The sequence below is a fragment of the Thermobia domestica genome, chromosome 11 (genome assembly GCF_964235325.1).
Source record: "Thermobia domestica chromosome 11, izTheDome1.hap1.1, whole genome shotgun sequence".
Taxonomy (NCBI): domain Eukaryota; kingdom Metazoa; phylum Arthropoda; class Insecta; order Zygentoma; family Lepismatidae; genus Thermobia; species Thermobia domestica.
The window spans coordinates 13,124,902-13,137,991 of NC_137464.1; the positions used below are offsets into that span (position 1 = coordinate 13,124,902).

A 13,090-nucleotide genomic window follows, 5' to 3' on the forward strand; every position below is an offset into this window, starting at 1 on the left:
TATTATATTTTTTTCTTTTCAATTTTCAATTTGCTGAATTATATGTGATATAAACAGAAATGAAAGCAATATGTGAAGATTGCTCCCCCATATTTTGGCCCATTTGAACACTGTGTGCTATATACTATTAAAAGTCACTTTATAATTAATAATTGTGTTTTTTAAGCTACCAAGAAACGTATACAGAAATATCATAATGTATTTTATTATTTGTTGACATTTTGTATTATTCTTTATGCATGTATACTTTTGTTATTTATTTTTGCGTACACCGAATCTGTCGTTTTGTTTTTCAACTGCTTTTCCGCGATTGTTATTCAAAATATAAGTGATTAGAGCAAATTGTACACTTTTTCGCTAAAATGAATGCCACAGTCAATACAGTGTTTTCTTTTGTGTAAGTACTGTGCAAGACAGTGCATGTGATATATTGCAGTGACTAGTGAATCATGACACCGCCATATCTCCGAAATGAAAGTGCGTATTTAATTTAAATCTTCAGAATACTTTCATTAAAAAAAAAATCCGGTCTTAAAATGGAATCTGGGGATCAGATTTAGCTAAATCAGGTTTAGCTACCCCCCCCTCCAGTCCCGCATTCATATGCGTCTGATTTTTTCAAAGTAAAATTCTGGTCATCTTGAGGCTACGCTCGTCTTCCAGGAAGCAAACCGCCCCCTCCAAATGATCCTTCTGGATCCAATAGTGATCCAATGAGACAGTCTCCAACCTCTTTCAATGAAACTCTAAGAAGGTCAGCTCAAATTGAAGAAACGGCGATCCGATAACATGATGTCCATCCTCTTTTATTGAAAATCTAAGACGGCCAACCCAGCCAGAAGGAAGGACAATCGAATGAGACAGTCACCAACCTGTTTCCATGAAATTTAAGGTCACCCCTGGACAAAAGGAAGAAATATCTGATGAGACAGTCTCCAACTTCTTTCCATGAAAATCTAAGAAGGCCAGTCAGAACAGAAGGAAGGATTTTCCAATGAGACTGTCTCGAATCTTTTTCCGTCAATATCTAAGAAGAAAGCCGTGCCCGCACAGATCGCAGACAACAGATAACTCTAGTTTACAAGGGATTCTCAGACTATCCAGAGCTAACATCTGTCTACCTTTGTAGCTTCCCTATTTTCTATTCCACCTTACATATATCCATTTCCACTACAACCATGTTATTATTGAAATGATATGACAGATGGTTGCATATAGATGAAAATATACGACAGATGGTTTATTCCACTCTCCCCCCCCCAAAAAAAAAAAACTAGGTATGGAGCATTATTATGGTTATATTGCAGTTGTAAATAGTGATGACTAAGTAGAAATCGGTAAAAGTCTTGCACATCCCAAGAATGTAAAAAGGTTAAAGGAAAATTTTACTTACCCTCTGATTCGGTATCAGTTTCCAAACCTTCCAAGATATCAGTAACGTTCGTCAGTCTCAAAATAGTTGTCACGTCATATATCTCTGAAACAGAACAATATTAAAGTTTTAGTTGGTTAACAATAGTAATATTAATAAATATGATACGTACTTTACGAAGCGATACACATGTTCATTTAAGTATTATGTTCTCAATTTGTTAATAATAATAATATAATATGTATCATAATATGTTATTCTAATCTAAATTGAGCATGAAATTCGTACCTACAGAAGGATCTTGGAAGTAACTCTTCTCGAAAGTAAGGTGACATTATGTAAAAGAAAAAAAAGAAAGAAAGAAAGAAAAAGAAGAGAAAAAACTAAAAAGAAAAAATGTCGAATATCTTGTAAATGACGTTTTACCAAATATACCTCACTTTTCTTTATATATTCGAGATGTTTGAAGATTTTAATAGGAGAAAACAGTACTAACATATTTATTTTCAATATTTGTCTTCAGTATTAGCGTAAAATAATTAAATTAAAAGCAAAAGATTTAAATATCTAATAACTTTCTTCCACTGTTAACACTATTACAAAGAAAATTCGTAGAGGGAAAATAGTACTACTCAGCACTGGATCTTGGAAGTTCATTCTGAAGAGGATGGCTGTCTTGGATTCAGATCTACATACAAAACATATTATCAAATCTTTTCAGGTCTCTTTCCATCATAAAATTATTATAAATATTATCTGCAGTGTTACAGTATTTGTATATACACATTGTTCCATAGATTTATGAAGTAATCTATAAAACTTTTGTATCGAAATACGTGAATAGAAACTTCTGTAGCTGTCTTCTTATATAAACTAGTAAATTAATCATCCCATCAAGTGAAGAAAATAGTGCAACTGTAAGATGGCGAGAAAATGGAATTAATAAAATCAAAGATCGGAGATTCGAATCTATCTCGCGGATTTTCTTATAAGTAAAATTGTGAAATGAGAAGAGTATAACAGTTGATAGAAAAGCTTCGGACAGGTCTGACAAGAATAAAAACATTGAAATAGTATAATGAAAGTTGTCTTACATACCAGGAGGAACTTGATTCATGCGAGAAGTATGGTTCAAACGAAACAACACTTGTTAGTTTTTGCTAGATGTTGAAACATAGGCAAGAAGATGTAAAGAAGTAAGGTACTCACGCAACAATTTTTATGGAGGTAGTTGGAGAGTACTTTATATCATAGGCCCGTAGTCAAACTCCCTCTATCGTATATATCTTCTGCATCTGAATGCCTCCCAAATTTACAGAGAAATCGGCGCCCTTGCTATTTAGTACTTAAAAATATCATTTAGCAGAATTATTTGTGTTGTCTATATGTTCTCATTTCTGAACACGTCTACAATTCAATTCTAATTTCATTGGATTAGATAGGAAACTAAGCCAGTACGAAGACCATCTCAGAAACACTGGTTTAGCAATAGTACTTTCTGTCCTGTAGAATATAAAGCAAAGAAATTAAGTTGTTCTTTTATTTCTGAACTGTTTGGAAAAAGAAATTGGAATAGGGCTCGAATACTCAAATCATACATTGTTACAAAAACGATAATATCAGATTATTTAATACAAATAAGATCAGTGCGACTAGGCTTGTCTGTCGCAAATTGGTGTCGCTGTTTTTTCGTCACCATATACACTTAATACACTTTGTGTGTAAACATTAATTCACTCCATGTTAACACTTAGCAGTCTCATGTCTGTATGGTTAGCATGCGACCCGGGTTCGATTTCCAGGAATAGCTCATGTGGTTCGAACTTCACATTAAAGCTTTAGGCCCCCACTTCATATAGCATTAGTTCTGACAAGGGACCTTTTTCTGGTGTCACATTAAATGTGGAACAAGACTATGGTCAATCGATTTGTGTTAGTGAACAAAAAGATCCATAGGCGGGAAAAACCCTTGATCGCAACCGTTCCGTACTTATAAGGGGGAGTAGGGGCACTGGTAACACAACACGTTGTGGATAATAAGACGAAATATGGAGCGAGTTCTATGAAAATATGTGTAGAAGCACAATATATACTACAATGTGACATTATATTCGACAATACTCTTACAAGTAAGGGCAGATACATAGCACATAACGACAGAGAAGGGGCGGGTAAGTGCAAGTAAAAATGGTCATATAATTGAGGAAAAAGGAGAAGCAAGACGTCATGGGAATGGTACAGTAATAATACATGGTCAAGTAATCAACCACAAACTATAAAACAGCTTGTAGAGACACCGTGAAGCAGACCCGTATCCAAGGAAGGGCTATGGGGCCGCCCCCCCAAAAATTTTCTGGCCCCCTAAAATTTTCACGGTAGGCTTGCAAATGAACTATAATATGGTGATCAATTATGATATGGTTGGATCGGCTTCCCCATAAATTCTACCGGCACTCTCCTACATTTTTTGGCTGGCTACTGACGTGCCGTGAAGTAAAAATGGAAGAAGAAGAGCTATGGAGGGGATTGTCTGTAGGATCCGGACCCCCTCTTCTCGTAACATCCGATGTGTATAAACTGTTTTATACATATAGACATTCATTTTCACATGTTTGATTATGATGATGATGATGACATAAAAGTAAGACCACAATATATGCCCCTGTGTGAATGTCCCGTTGCCCCCTTGCCTGTCTACTCTCCACTCATGTAGGGCCTACTTTACCATGTCCATGATATATTACTATGCTATTCCCCTCAAGTCCCTTCTATGGAACTTTTTCCCTACGCTATACTCCACGCTTACTCGCCTTCCTCCTCTGTCGTTACGAACTACGCCTCTGCCATCACTTGTGACAGTATTGTCGAATGCAATGTCACATTCTAGTATATGTTCAACTACACTTCTATGCATATTTTCATCGAACTCGCACCGTATTTCGTTTCATTATCCACAACTTGTTGTGTAGGCAGTGACCCTACTCCCACGTATGGATTTTCGTGTTCACTAACACAAATCGATTGACTCGTTCCACATTTCGTGTGACACCAGAACAAAGTTTCTTGTGAGAGGGATGTTAAAATTCAAACCAACCAGCTTTTCCCACTAACGCGTGTGCCTTTGTTGCACTTGGTCCAGGTTCGAATCCCGGTTGGAAAACGCAAAAAGGTTTTTCACAATAATTATCCCTTCTTTAGCCAAAGGAGCATAACCATAGGATGCTAAACTAAATATATATATATATATTCCAAACCAAAAAACTAACAGAACTCGACACATGAATATCCCATGCAAAAACCAGTGGCGTATTTGGAACTTCACCAAGGATGTGCTCGAACACACAGTTCACATCGACATTTTTAAATAATAGGACTTGAATGTGTATTATTCTATTATGCATATATCTTAAATAAGGCATCCGCAAGTCACTATTTTTATGTAAAAGTTAATAAAGCTCAATTTCGAGATGTATCTATTAAGTTTTGGCATCCTCTATTTTTTTTTTTTTTTAACTTATAAAAGGGTCGAGGTCGGTTAGTCGGTTTGTTTGGAGTTGGTGTGGTGAACACCTCTCAGCACCGATGCTGTATCAAGCATAAGCCTACAACTTAACATGGAATCCGAAACAGGTAAGTTATTACCGAGTACCGAATGCAAGTCGTATTGCTAACCATATAGCTATGATGCAGGTAAGTGTCGACATCTAGTGAATAATATACCAATTGTATTAAATGTATTCGGTAGCGCAGTATCAGGCAACACCTACTTGCAACATAACAAATGTGATCGCATAGAACTTATTTAGATTTATAAAAAATCTGACACAAGCATCTTTGTAACAAATTGTAACTCGTATTCGAGTCTTTAGGTGTTTATCAGTCCCATCTTTACCTTTCTTTCTCAAAATAGTCCAAAAATGAAGGAATAATGTAATTTCTTTGTCTAATTTTGTATGAAACACAAAGCAATACTTACGTAAGTACACTAACCAATGTTTCTATAGTGGCCTTCATCTTGGTTTAGTTTGCCAATAAAATCATAATCGAATTGAAGACTTATTCTTTCAGAAGGAAGACACAAAAAACAAACTTTTCCACTAAGGGATATTTACTATTTGTTAAATAATTACATAAAAAATTTAGATATATTTTGTACCTTGCTACATTTTTTAAAAATGTGGAGAAATGGGATTACAGTACTGTTGATAAGCAATCAAACATCAAAATTTCACAAAACATAAAATAAATTATTGACCCGAAAGTTAGCAGCTCAAAAAGACAAAATTGGAGTACATTTACGATACTTTTAAGGTTGGGTTGAAAGACTTATGAGAAACTTATACATGAACCAACAAGTAAGTGTTAGAATAGGAGGGAAAATGACAGAGGAGAGTGTAATTGGAAGGGGAATTCGACAGAGATACTGTGTCTCGCCTACATGATTTAATATCTATCTAGAAGAGAGAATGAAAAAGAACCTGCAAAATGAAGATGGTATTTCGGAAGGAGATAGAATGATTAGGTACATACGGTTTTCAAATAATATAGCATTTGATGCGGAATCTGAAAAGAAAATCAATAAGATGTTAGAAAATTTGAGGAAACGGTGTGAGGAATATGGGATGAAAATAAAAGACAAAAGCCATGGTGATTGGAACGAAGGGGTCGGTATCGAATATAGAAGTAGCAGAGGAGAAAATGGAACAGGTGACTACTTTTCGATACCTGAGTAGTATTATTAGTTATGATATAAAGTGCGAACGTGAAATAAATTAAGGATATGAATGGCAAAAGAAGCCTTTAGGATCAAGAAATACTATTTTGTGGGATCTTGAATAAAGAGTTGAGAAAAAGACTCATAAAATTCTTCGTGTGGAGTGTTGTACTGTATGGGGCGGAAACGTGGACATTACATAAAGGTGACGAAAATCGACTGGAAGCCTACGAAATGTGGGTGTGGAGAAGAATAGAAAGAATTAGCTGGGTCGAGTGGAAAACGAATGAGAGGGTGTCAGAAATGATAGGGGAGAAAAGAATATTTAGATATTATTAAGAAGAGGAAGAAAAACTAGTTGGGACATTGGCTAAGAAGGAACTGCATCACGAGAAACATGCCAGAGGGTATGGTGGAAGGAAAGAGAGGGAGGGGACGAAGGAGGCTACAGTTGATGGACAATATCAAAAGAAGAAAATTGTATGTGAAGTCGAAAGGGTTAGAGGAAGACCGTGGAGCGTGGAAGCTTCTCATTTGCAGCAAGTGACCTGCCAATAATAGTAGAATATCTATGATGTGTTCATATCTGTCAACAGTACATCTTACTGACTTAATTTTAATTTGAACCAGGGGCGGATCCAGGACCGACTTCTGGGGGGGGCGGTGGGTTGTCATACTGTTACTTAGTTACTTTAAACAGCTTCAATCTCTGGATTTTTTTTTGTACGTCATCCCGGTTAAAGGGTTGTGCCCTTTCTTCGGGTAAGTGCTTCAATTTGATTATTGATTTGAAGGAAATATAGGTGGTCTAAGAGGTTTCATATTTCTTTCTTTATTCATTCATTCATTATATTAAGCATGGATTAAGTGAAGTTATTCAGAAAATGAAAAACACGTACATGAACAGGAATATTTTAAGTGCTACAAATGAACATGTTAGCATTGTCAGGTATTACATTAACACCAAGCATGGAATAAATGGTAAATTGGACTAAAAAAAATAATAATAAAGGTGCAAATGGAGTTGATGAAATAGATGAAATGAAGTGCTCTATACGTCACATCACTAGGTTATGTTAGTTTAGACGAATGAGGTTATCTTCTGTTCCTGAGGCGATTCAGGAACTGATGATTGACAGAGGAGGCCCTTGTTAATAGGTTCTTACGGTGCGTATGATGGATAGATATGAGATGAAAATTCATGCGGGCGATAAATTGCAAAGATTTCGGGGTCCAGCATATCGTTATCTAACTGTAAATGATATAGTGTCATGAAGTGCTGAAGAGGAGTATCAACGAAATTGGGCGGTCCATCGTTATCACGGTCGTAGCGGAGGATTTCAAGCGTCAGGGGATGGTACTGAGCAAATCGTTTGCAGATATAACGTATACGAAGTTGTTCAAGATGATTTAGTAATGGCGGAAAGTCGATCATCTCATAAAGTAATCTCGTTGGATGCGGCAGTCTTATACGATATGCTAGGCGTATAGCATGACGCTCGAGGATAGCAAGTTTTTGGTAGAATTTTAACGGTGCAGATATCCAAGCTGTATGTCCATATGTTAACGTACTCCGCATGAATGTTTTATATGTATTGATTACGGTACGTGCTCGAAGCCCCCAGGTTGTGCCAACTAGTCGTTTCAGGAGATTAAGTCGGTTTTGTGCTTGGCCTACGACTTTGGTAAGATGTGGAATCCATGTAAGATGAGTGTCAAAAATGACACCGAGATACGTAATAGTGGTTGACACGGGTACAGGCGTAAGATCAACCTGAAGACGAAGTAGATTCGGATTTCGATGTATTCGAGAGCGGCGTCTACGTGGCAAGAAAACTATGGCTTGTGTGTTTGAAGAGTTAATGTTCAACCTCCATATATGACACCAACGCACGAATGCGTCAATAGCTACTTGCATGGTTTTATTAAGAGATCGTACAGTACGGGCAGTTGTGAAAAATGCAGTGTCGTCCGCAAACTGAAATATTGTGGTAGTATTAGGAACGACTAGGTCCGCAACGTACAATAAGTATAATAAAGGAGACAAAGATGAGCCTTGCGGTACCCCAGATTGTAAGAAGATGGGATGAGATAACGTTCCATTGATCGAGGTATAAGCTATTCGCCCTATTAAGAAGGAATGTACGAATCGGATGTAAGAGGTTGGTAGAAGGTAGTTACGAAGTTTGTATAGTAAACCAGGGTGCCAAACCTTGTCGAAAGCTCTTTCTAGATCAAAGGTTACAAGGCAAGAAGGATATCCTGTATTAAACTGATTATAAATTGCTGTGGTGAGACGGAATAATTGATCGAGAGTACTAAAATGTGGCCTAAATCCAGCTTGATGAATTGGAATAAGGTTATGTGAATTGAGATGGTAGTGCATGCGACGTACAAGGATTCGTTCCAAGATTTTGCAGAGACAACTTGTGAGGTGAATAGGACGGTACGATGTGACTTCTGATGGAGGTTTCTTTGGTTTAGGGAAAAGAAGAACTTTGGAGTACTTCCAGTCGAGCGGAAAAAATCCTGTTCGTAGAATAAAGTTATAAATGCTGCTAAGAAAGAGGAGGAAGGAATGAGACGCCTGTCTGACGAGAACATATGTAACAGAGTCAAAGCCTGGTGCAGTATTCCGTTTGCCTGTAAGTGCATTACTAATAGTTTCGGGGTGAATTTCCATGGTTAGAGGATTATTTGGTTCTAAAGTATGATCAGCAGATGGGCGAAAGGAAGCAGATGTTGCATCAGTACGTCGGTTGATAGCTGACTGTAGGCGGTCGGGTGTATACCAACCAGGTAGTGGTGTAAAAATGCCTTGAAAATAGGAAGCAAATATATTGGCCTTGTCCGTATCCGTAAGGACTGCTTGATGGTTATGAACAATGGAGTATGGCGTACGAGAAACTCTACCAGTTAGTTGATGAAATTTGCGCCAATATTTGGTAGGATGTGCTTCATTAGCAAGTGTGTTGCAAGTTTCGATCCAGTGACGTTTCTTAAACGCAACGATGTAGTTATGAGTTATCCTTAAGTATTGGCGATGCAGACGAAGTGCTTCTAGGTTGCCCGTAGTTAGATATTCACGGAAAGCTCTGCGTGAGGCTGTAATAAATGGTAAATATTGCGGAGGTAGGTTAGGTTTATGTAACTGAACTTCAATTGTTGGAATTGAACGTTGTGCTGCGTCCTGAAGGGCTGTAGTTAGATCAGTTATTGTCCTATCGAGTTCGTATTGTGTGCTAGGCATAGTGAATGAAGTTACTGCAGCGTCTAAGTCGGAACGATATTGCTCCCATTTTGCCCTACGGTAGCAGTAGACCTTCTGAGGAGAGGGCTTAGGCTGAGTGCTAGGAGAACAGTGAAGTTCGACTTTGATGGGAACATGGTCGCTGCCTATGGAGTCAAGCACAGTTATATGGATGGACTGAGAGAGAGAAGGTGAGGTTATGACTACATCAGGAGTAGTGTTACTGATAGGACGCGTAGGTTTCGGTAAATTATGGAATTCAGCTCCTGTTTCATTCCGAACAAAATCTAAAAAGTTGTCCTTGTCACGTTGTGAGCGACTATGAAAATTTAGATCGGCCATGATAATGTAATGCCGGAAATTGGAATCAATGTGGCGGAAGAAATCATAATTAATAGCTCGTCCTGGACGATAGTAAATGGTGACAAGGGTAACTGTGCGGCCTCGAAAATAGACAGTCGTGATGTTGTGTTCGGGAAGGTGAAGTGCAGGTGGAACCGTAACTGCACGAAAAGGAAGATTGTGCCGAATACCAATAGCTGTGCCTCCGTAGAGACGTGGGCCTGCTGGAGCGTCGTGGCGAAGTAGATGATACTTTGGTATATAACACGTTAGATATGGTGCAAGGTAAGTCTCATTTAGTGCAAATGCGGCAATTTGTTCTTCCTGAAGGAGCTGGGTGAAGAGTACTTGATGTGTCAACAGAGATCGTATATTAAGAAAAAGTAAGTTGTAACTCATAATGAGAAAGAATATAAGTGAATAGGTTGAATTATCCATATTAAACATAAACCTCAAGTGGTTGGATTTGAAAGTGCACTGTTGGTCCCGAATAAGTTGCATGTAGTTGTAAATTAAACAATAGTTTGGCTGCGTGCATTATTTGAGTTAGAATATGGTTGCGAAGAAATGGATGAATGTTCTGTAATGAAATAGTGAGAAAACGGAGTAGATCTTCTACAGTAACTGGATGACGTAATGAATTTGCTGGTGGAGTTGGTGTATCGACCGAACGTATAGGAACAACAAGTTCAGGCTTAGCTGGATCAGGCTGAGGCTTAGCTTTACATTTATAGCTGTATGTTGGGTGACGCTCAGAACAGCGATCACAACGTGGTGGTTCTTGAAGGTTTGGGCAGCTTTTAGTAGGATGTTCGCGGGAACAATAACCACATTTGATGGTGTTTGTGCACTCTGCTGTTGGGTGTGAGTTATACTGTTGACACTTCTCGCATCGAACAGGCATAGGTGCTGGCGTGCGAGATGGCTCGACCTTATATCGGCGTCGATATATATAGGCGCCCTTGGAGAGAAGTTGATCAATCAACTGTTGTTGATCTGTTAGCACTCGAACGAGATAGGTTGGCCCCTGGTTGTTCTTGATCCTAATACAGCGTTTTATAGGTAGCCCTTCCTGATGTAGTTCAGCAAGAATTTCGTCATCAGTAAGATCGGGTTCTACACCACGAATCACTACAGACAACATAGGAGGTCGCCGTGGTGGAGGAGGAGTTTTGTGGGTACTCGGTTGCAAAGTAGAAATCTTTGCTTTCGTCCCAAAAATTTCATACGTTGCCTTGTTACGGACATGCGTGGCGAAATTCGGGTTACTGGATTTCAAAATGATGCCACGGCGTGTTTTAACAATTTCACGAATCTCAGGACGAGGGACATACTTGGTTAATTGCTGGAAAACAGCACGAACAGTGTCATACTTCGGATCATAGTCTGTTAGTAAGAAGTTGTATACAGGTTCTGATTGACGTGGTTGCTGTTGGTTATCGGCTGAAGTGGATGTCCAATCCATAGTATGGTTAGCAGTTGGAGGTGTAGTCTGGCTAACGTTGGGAGTAATTCGTTGCTTCTTGGGATCGAGGGTTTGTTCGCCATCAGAGAGAGATCGCGAACATATCCGATGTCCTTTAGTTATGCAGTCAGCGTAGGTAGATGGAGAAATAGTGTTACGGTCTGAACGAGATGTTCCCGTAACAATACGTGGCTGCGTTTTCTGGCGACCGTTAGGCCCGATGTTAAGAGGAAGTGATCCTAAATCATGACCGAGATTCGAAGTTTCGGTATCTTCGCCAAAGTCTGTCATCGTGATGGAAGAGCCGAGGGCCGAAGCCCAAATGACAATGAATAAGATGAAAAGATGTAAGATGAAGTTCAAAAAACAAGACACCCTCCGAAAGCGAAAACTTTCGTCAGACCCCTAAGTGCTGTAATTGTGCTATGCTCGCAAGTACGTATGCTATACTTGGTCCTCGCTGGCACAGTAACTGACACAAGAGAGGTTAGGTTTCTTGGTAAGGTATGTGTCTCTGGAATGAGTTTTATTAATATATATAAAATAAGAAAGTGTCCTCTTCTGGGGGGTTGATCGCCCTCCCTGGAGCCGCCACTGATTTGAACTACTCGCTGAGTTTAATAATACTTTTACTAAAAATTAATAACGTATAATAGATTCGCCAAGTACCTGCTTTGGTTTCATCAGACATTACGAAATACATAGGTCGTGAAAAGATTAAATATACGACAACTTTTCGCCCCTGCCATCTATGTTTAATGTCATAACCTATGTATTTCATAGTGTCTGATGAAGCCACAGTAAACAGTTGAGGAAACTTACACGTTAATACTTTTTGCAATAAACGTATTGTTTAGATCAGCGAGTGTTAGTTTAAATTAAAATTACTAGACTTTCTAAAAAATAACAACAGACATTCCAATTATAAAACAAAGACTGCGTCAACGTAACTTACCTCCACTTACTGAGGACAAGAGCATCAGAATAACACATAGTTGTAATGCTGCCATGATGTGTGTATATTTAACGACACTGAAATAAATAAAAAAAGGGGGGGTTATTTTATCAGTTGAAAATATATATCTTGAATCTATTGCAAGAAATCTGTCAATATTGCCAGGTGAATATTACAAGGAAAAATTGAAAGTTTCTGTACCTATTTTTTTTTTCAGGTGTGTAATATACTTTAATACAAAATCGAGATATACGAGGGATGCAATAGGGTTTTTTATTTTATTTTATTTTATTTTATTTTTGAGCTTGTCCAGTGTAACTTTCGATTTCTTTCACCGCACGGCGCGGCGGTGTTATCAGTTGCCAAAGATGGCCATTGTTCAGGACGACACGCCATATGAAAAGCAAAGTCTTATTTGTTTTCTTTGTTCAAGGGACATGCAGCCACAGATATCCACAAGGAAATGGAGCCAGCGTATAGGAACAAGTGTTTAGCAGTGTGAAGTGGTGGTGCAAGGACTTTGAGCAAGTATTTGAAAATACACAGGAATGAGCGATCGGGTTGAAATCGTTCCTCGCTGGCACCGTACCAAACAATCGCCAAACTTTACTCTTAGGGTTGAGAGATTATGAAGCATTTCCCGTACAGTCCAGATTTGGTCTCCAGCGATTATCGTGTTTTTAGTCCATCGATATCCTTCCGATTTGTTTTAAAACTATTCGTTTAGTCCTGTTGGACTGTAACACCTTAACTCATGAAGATTTCCTACATCATTATCATCTCAGGTCTACAATCCCTCGATTAGTTTGATGTAACTTTTCACCCTTCCTTATCCTAAACCATGGTTTTCATTTCTTAGTTGTTTTTCTTCCTTATTTCTTGTATCTTTTGGTCCGTATATATAATCCTGGCCTTCATCTCTATTTTCCTTCTGCAATTCCCTCCATAGCTACTAGTGTGATTCCTCCATGTTCCATAATGTGTCCAATCAT

At 38.4% G+C, this 13,090-nt stretch overlaps 1 protein-coding gene across 2 annotated transcripts in view; it reads right to left on the reverse strand.

Annotated features, from left to right (window-relative positions):
• The window catches only part of LOC145663899 (receptor-type tyrosine-protein phosphatase delta-like), a 212,260-nt gene that overhangs the window by 189,767 nt on the left and 9,403 nt on the right, over positions 1 to 13,090 (reverse strand). For both annotated transcript variants that reach the window (XM_081730070.1, XM_081730069.1), the window contains exons 2-3: positions 12,099 to 12,175; positions 1,394 to 1,477 (exon numbers count right to left, since the gene is read on the reverse strand). In XM_081730070.1, the coding sequence (XP_081586196.1) occupies positions 1,394 to 1,477; positions 12,099 to 12,153 (139 nt within the window). In that variant the 5' untranslated portion in view covers positions 12,154 to 12,175. The remainder of the gene's footprint in view (positions 1 to 1,393; positions 1,478 to 12,098; positions 12,176 to 13,090) is intronic.